The sequence below is a fragment of the Amblyraja radiata genome, chromosome 18 (genome assembly GCF_010909765.2).
Source record: "Amblyraja radiata isolate CabotCenter1 chromosome 18, sAmbRad1.1.pri, whole genome shotgun sequence".
NCBI classification, from domain to species: Eukaryota; Metazoa; Chordata; class Chondrichthyes; order Rajiformes; family Rajidae; genus Amblyraja; species Amblyraja radiata.
The window spans coordinates 36,438,841-36,445,459 of record NC_045973.1 but is presented as its reverse complement, the minus strand read 5'-3'; the positions used below and the strand labels follow the sequence as shown (position 1 = coordinate 36,445,459).

Below are 6,619 nucleotides of genomic sequence, written 5' to 3'. Positions count from 1 at the left end.
GTGGTGAATGTGTGGCATTTATTGCCATAGAAGACTGCGGAGGCCAAGCCAATGGATATTTTTATGGGGGAGATAGACAGATTCTTGATTAGTACTGGTGTCAGGGGTTATGGGGACAGGGCAGGAGAATGAGGATGAGAGGGCACGACAGAATGGTGGAGTAGACTTGTTGGGTCAAATGGCCTAATTCTGCAGAGAGACACAAAATGCTAGAGTAACTTAGCGGGACAGGCAGCATCTCTGGATAGAAGGAATGGGTGACATTTCAGGCCGAGACCCTTCTTCAGGCAAATCCATTCCTATAACTTATTAACATGAACTTTTAAGTCAGGCAGCATCTGTGGAGAGAATGTATGGGCGACATTTCGGGAAGAGTTTCAAAGCATTTTCTGTCATTCCCTCCACAGATGCTGCCTGACCCGCAGAGTTCCTCTAGCAGTTTGCGTTTTTCACCAGATTCCAGCATCTGCAGTTCCTTGTGTCACAACTCATTGGCCCATGTTTCCTGGAACTGCACTCTGCCGCCAACTTCATAAGTGATAGGGGAAGAATTGTGCCATTCGGCCCATCAAATCTATATCCACAGTCGCTGGTCGGCAAACTGGTTGCTTTTCCCCACGTAATCACAGTATCAGAGAAAAGGGAACGATTTTGGCCCAATAATGTTTCTGAAATTAATACCACGCCGCCACGCCTCGCTACCCTGACGACTAAAACAGAATCTCCACTCCCCACGCTGTTGGACAATGCATTCCAGATACTAATTACAGAATGACAACTGCGTCAAAGGGACAGCCGTGTTATTATTAAGCATTTCATTGCAATTAACTAAGTGCATTCCCAACATAACTCGGCAGAGGCAGAAATATTGTGCGACTTATTACCAACGCGAAAGATATTTGCTAAATATTGACTTTTTTTTGTTGGAGACGCCTTTGTACTCTGAGTGGCGGATAAAGAAGGGGAATGTAGTTCGTTCTGGATTCTGGATGTGTCCTCTCGCTCTTCGCTTGGAGCCAGATGAAGTCTTGATTCCCAATCGGGCGGTAGGACCCAGTGGAGTCTGGCGGCTCTCCATGCGGAAGCGCTGGCACCTGGTCGTGTAGCGAGTGTGCGGTTTCACTACGATATCAGGAGACTGGGAAACCTCCGGCACCGGACCATTCGTCCCAAGTCCCCACTGGGGGTTGTCGCGGCGGCCGGGACTTTAAGTGTGTGTGTCTCTGTGGGTCTGAAGGTGATGGAAACGGCCAGGTAGTGAGTGAGATGGAAGCGGGAGCTGGCTGGAGCCGGGTACACTGATCGGTCAGAGACCAGCCCTCAGTGCCAATAATGCAGCCGTATCTCTACCTCCTCCTCTGGTTCACCGGCGTTCACAGCCTGGACAAGTTCCGAGGACCTTTGTTTGAAGTCACTTGTCCCCGTGGGGTGAGCTTTTTTATATAAACTTTGGAACTGATTTCCTTGTTCTATCCTCTCTCCATCATTCCATTACTTTTTTTGTGCCCCTTCCACTCGCATCTGTGACTTGCTGGCAATTTCTGATGTTGTTTCTGTTTCATTATCGCCCATTCCACCGAAAGAATTGCGTTTCACTGGAATAATCGGCCAGAACCAGGCGCTCAGCTCTATCCGGCTTTCCTTCAAATCTGTGTTGACTTTATTACCCCGGGGGCCCGTTTCTAGCGGCAAAAAGAAACACTTAGACAGGTACATGGTTAGGACCGGTTCAGGGGGATATGGGCCAAGCGCAGGCAGGTGGGGACTAGTGTAGATGGGGCATGTTGGTCGGTGAGGGCAAGTTGGGCCGGAGGGACTGTTTCCACGATGTATGACCCCAATCCTTGGAAAACAAACAAAGAAAACGCATCACAGATGTTGGAAATCTGAAAACCAAACGAGGGGTTGCTGGAAACAAGGGAGAGGTCAGGCGGCAACTGTGGACGGAGAAACAGAGTTAATATTCCACGTCAGTGATCTTTGCTCAAGAGTTCTGATAAAGGGTCTGTGAGCTCTACTGCTAACTCTGTTTGTCTTCCATTATCTCTTATTCCCTTGATAAATTTAAAAAAAAACAACGATCTCAGCAACTGGACCTGGGCAGCTCTTTTGGCCCGAGAATGCCAACTATTTGCCACCCTGTGTGGCAAAGAAATGTCCTCTCATCTCTATCCTGAATTTATTTTGAGACTGACACTCCAGCCAATTGAAAAGTCAACTCCTCTATCTGTTCTCTTTGCAATAGTTCCATAGGATCGTTCAAGTCCATCTGAATGAACATATGTGGTCTTGATCTTGGTGTCATTCAGATGGGCTTGTGGCTCTAGGGGTATAAATCTCGCTTTGGTCCTGTGTTTGATTGAAGCCCGGACCTTCTTCAAGGGCGACCACAGATGCTGTCTGTACGTAGTTTGTACGTTCTCCCTGTGAGCGTGTGGGTTTTCTCCGGGTGCTCCCGTTTCCTCCCACATTCCAAAGACATGTGGATTTGTAGATCAGTCTGAAGAAGGGTCTCGACCCGAAATATCACCCATTCCTTCTCTCCAGAGATGCTGTCTTGCCCGCTGAGTTACTCCAGCATTTTGTGCCTATCTTTGAGGGCTTTATTACTTGGAGCACAGAAGAATGAGGGGCGATCTTATAGATGTGTATGAGGGGAATAGGTAAGGTGGATGTACAGAGACTTTTACCCAGTGTGGGGAGAATCAAGAACCAGGGGACATTGGGTTAATGGGAGAGGGGAACGACTTAATAGGAACCTGAGGGACAACTTTTTCCACACAGAGGGTAGTGGGTATATGGAATGAGCCGCCAGAGGAGGTAGATGAAGCAGGGACAATAACCACATTTAAAAACCCATTTGGCCAGGTACATGGATAGGAAAGGTATGGAGTGATATGGTTCAAACACAGGCCAATGGCACTTTAGTGTAAATGGTGCTTCTAGGTCGGCATGGGCAATTTGGGCTGAAGGGCCTGTTTCCATCTGTATAACTCTGACTCCGTGCTATTCTAGGACAGGGGCTTCAGGTCTAGGGGCTGGGCTGGGTCAAAGAATGTAAATATATCAAGGAATATTACGCCTTGATGTAATATTGAGATCCAGGGTCCACCGGAAATTACAGTGAGCAGATAAAGTCAACTGATTTGTTTCCGCGCCATAAAAGCCATCTAACTCTTTCGCCTCTCACTGTTTGAATTCTGAGACCATGAAGCTAACTTTAGTAATTCTTAAACTACAGCCCACCCAGCTCAGATGTACAAGGTGTCAGGGACAGACAGTCATCAGGGGATCAGTGCTCTGTGAAATAAAGCAGACTTATACTGGAGGTCCTAATCTATATTAGATAAATAAATGTAATCACTTTAAAATAATGTTTGCGGTGCATTAATCTCAAGTTTTTTAATGGATGTAGAAATGTTAGAAACTAACACGACTGGTGAGATGAGGTTAAGAAATATGATCTGCATTGACTCCTTGCTACTTACGTCCGTGTTCAGTGAAAATAATGTTGGATTGCTCCACATTTAGCAAATGGACTACTTGAATGGTTATTTTTTGCCTTGGGGTTATTTTTGAGGAATGCTGCCTTATTATACTTGAAAGGTGTGTGCGTGTACAATGCCATCGAGACAATACAGGGTTCACAAGCCCTCCTTTGAAAGGAACATAGAATGATAAATGCAATGACTTGGGTATTAAAGCCAATGAGACATGTGGTTTGGGATGTGTGTTTAATGCTACAGGCTTCAGGCATTGCTGAATCGGCATGGCACAATTTCCTTTGCATGCAGTCGGTGTTAAGGAACATTCATTGGGGTCTGTGCGGAGTGTGGGAGGTCGGGTGTGATCGCAAGCCGAGGGGATCGGCCATTGGGCCACTGAAGGAGGGGCCCTGGCTGACTAAGGTATGTTTGGGGGTTGTAGGTGGAAGCGGGTTGGATTGATGGATGGATGCTGCTGGAAGTCATCAGATTACGTTTTTTTAGGAGAAAAAATTAGCACGAAGGAAATGAGCTCTCCTGCCAGTGAGAACAAACTCCAGGCTGTGTGGAAGGAAGGACAGTATCTTCATTGAGGGAAGTAGCCTGCTTCCCCCAGCCGTGTGTAAGAAGGAACTGCAGATGTTGGTCTCTACTGAAGATAGATACAGCGAAAAAGGATGGGTGATGGTTCGGGCCGGGACCCTTCTTCAGTCCCGACTCGAAATGCCACCCATCTTTTTTTTATCCAGAGATGCTGCCTGACCTGCTGAGTTACTCCGGCTCTTTGTGTCTATCTCCCCTCAGTCATCACCTACTTCCCCAGTCCTTGCCCTCATTCCCTCCCTACATCTTCTCTCTCTTTATACTTCCCCGGCCCGCTCCACCTTTGTTTACTTCTCGCAACATACTCAAAATACATTGCATTTATTTTTGACTTTGCTCATCACCAAAGGAGATCAAAAGAGTATCACTCCCTGCAAATGAACTTGTGTCACACTATACATTACAGTTAGATAACTTGAAAATCAAGTCTATCTAAATATGCCTCAAGAACAAAAAATATTTTGATCTCTGGATTGATTCCATGTGATTCAAGACCCAGCCATGTGCTGGGCTCTGATCTACCTCTTCAGCCCTTTGGCCCAAGCCATCCATGCCAATCAAGATGCCCCATCTAAGTTAGTCCCACTTACCCATATTTATTCCATACCACTCTAAAGCTTTCCTATTTGGATACATGTCCAGATCCAGTTGCTATTTATATGTTGTTATAGTACCGGCCTCAACTACTTTCTTTGGCAGCTTGTTTCATATACCACGGAGTTTAAAAAGTTGCCCCTCTTGTTCCTAATAAATCGTCCCACTCTCGCCTTAAACATATGCCCTTGAGCTTGATTCCCCTACCCTGGGGAAAAGACTGTGGATTCACTATATCGCATGTAGTCCAGATTGGATATAGAACTAGAGGGATGTTGTCATGGTTACGATTACAGGGATTTTATTTTTTAAAGTCAATTTATTTAATTACACTGCTTTTGTGAATTGTGAGGGCGTGACTGCTGAAAACATGATTCACTGAATCTTGCACAACACAATGTGGGAAGTGCGTAGTATTTCTCACAAAAATATAGCCAGTTCATCCAATGAAATTACAGACGATTGAATGAGTTTTGTAATATTCCTTCACTTTAAATAATATGTTGGTCATTTCCCACACACAACGTCCTGTTATAATGTTGCACTTCTACTATCCGAGAATGATTGAAAGAAGAGATATTAATAAATGATATCCATAAGGTCATATGATAGGAGCAAAATTAGGTCATTCGGCCCATCAAGTCTGCTCCGCCATTCAATCATGGCTAATCTATCTCACCGTCCTAACCTCATTCTCCTGCCTTCTCCCCATAACTCCTGACACCTGTACTAATCAAGAATCTATCTCTGCCTTAAAAATATCCATTGACTTGGCCTCCACAGCCTCTGTGGCAAAGAATTCCACAGATTCACCACCGAGATGCCGGCTCATCTCCTACCTAAAGGAACGTGATCCAGACCACAACTCTATTTCAACTGCTCGCGATGTCTACCTTTGAGGGCAGCACAGTGGCTTTGCTGGTAGAGCGGCTGCCTCACTGTGCCATAGAGACACAGGTTCGATCCTCCGGTGCGGTCTGTGTGGAGTTTGCACGTTCTCCGTATGACCGAGTCGGTTCCCTCCGGTTTGTAGGTTGTAGGAACGAACTGCAGATGCTGGTTTACACCAAAGATAGACACAAAATGCTGGAGAAGGGCCTTGACCCGAAACATCACCCATTCGTTCTCTCCAGAGATGCTGCCTGACCCCCGCATTTTGTGTCTACCTGCGGTGAAGTAGCGATATACTAACAGAAAATCATTGAAAAGTTTGTAATATAATTTAAGTAACCTTTCCTGAGGGATTTTCAGAGGAGAAACGCACAAATGAGGATTCAATAGAGTTCAATTGAACAAACATTGTTCAATAGAGTTACGTGTCAATAGAAGCAATCGCCTGTCAATGTCAGTGGCCACCGCAGTGTATCTAGCAGCCTGTGTTCTTAAAGAGACAGTCCGCTGTACCCGGAATTCATTACGAAGATGTCCTTAATAACGAGGGTTTACTGTACCTCTGGTTTGGTCCCGATCCATTGATGTAACTTTGTAGAAATATGGTGAACACTTGTTCTGCGTATAATTAGCCTTCCTGCAACACATCTGACAAAGTTACCAAGCAATTGGGGAAATTTCTTCTCCTGTTGTAGGTGCTATTGGAGGTTGACGCAGGTTGTCGCCAGGTTGTCGCCAGGTTGACGCAGGTTGTTGCCGGGTTGTCGCCAGGTTGACGCAGGTTGTCGCAGGTTGTCGCCGGGTTGTCGCCGGGTTGTCGCCAGGTTGTCGCCAGTTGTCGCCAGGTTGTCGCCGGGTTGTCGCCGGGTTGTCGCCGGGTTGTCGCCGGGTTGTCGCCAGTTGTCGCCGGGTTGTCGCCGGGTTGTCGCCGGGTTGTCGTCGGGTTGTCGCCAGTTGTCGCCAGGTTGTCGCCGGGTTGTCGCCAGGTTGACGCAGGTTGTCGCAGGTTGTCGCCGGGTTGTCGCCGGGTTGTCGCCGGGTGCTGA

At 46.7% G+C, this 6,619-nt stretch overlaps 1 protein-coding gene across 5 annotated transcripts in view; it reads left to right on the top strand.

Moving 5' to 3' along the window:
* Positions 1-828: 828 nt before the first annotated feature.
* il17rc (interleukin 17 receptor C) overlaps positions 829-6,619 on the top strand; it is a 55,829-nt gene continuing 50,038 nt past the window's right edge. For all 5 annotated transcript variants that reach the window (XM_033037155.1, XM_033037154.1, XM_033037156.1 and 2 more), the window contains exon 1: positions 829-1,428. In XM_033037155.1, the coding sequence (XP_032893046.1) occupies positions 1,333-1,428 (96 nt within the window). In that variant the 5' untranslated portion in view covers positions 829-1,332. The remainder of the gene's footprint in view (positions 1,429-6,619) is intronic.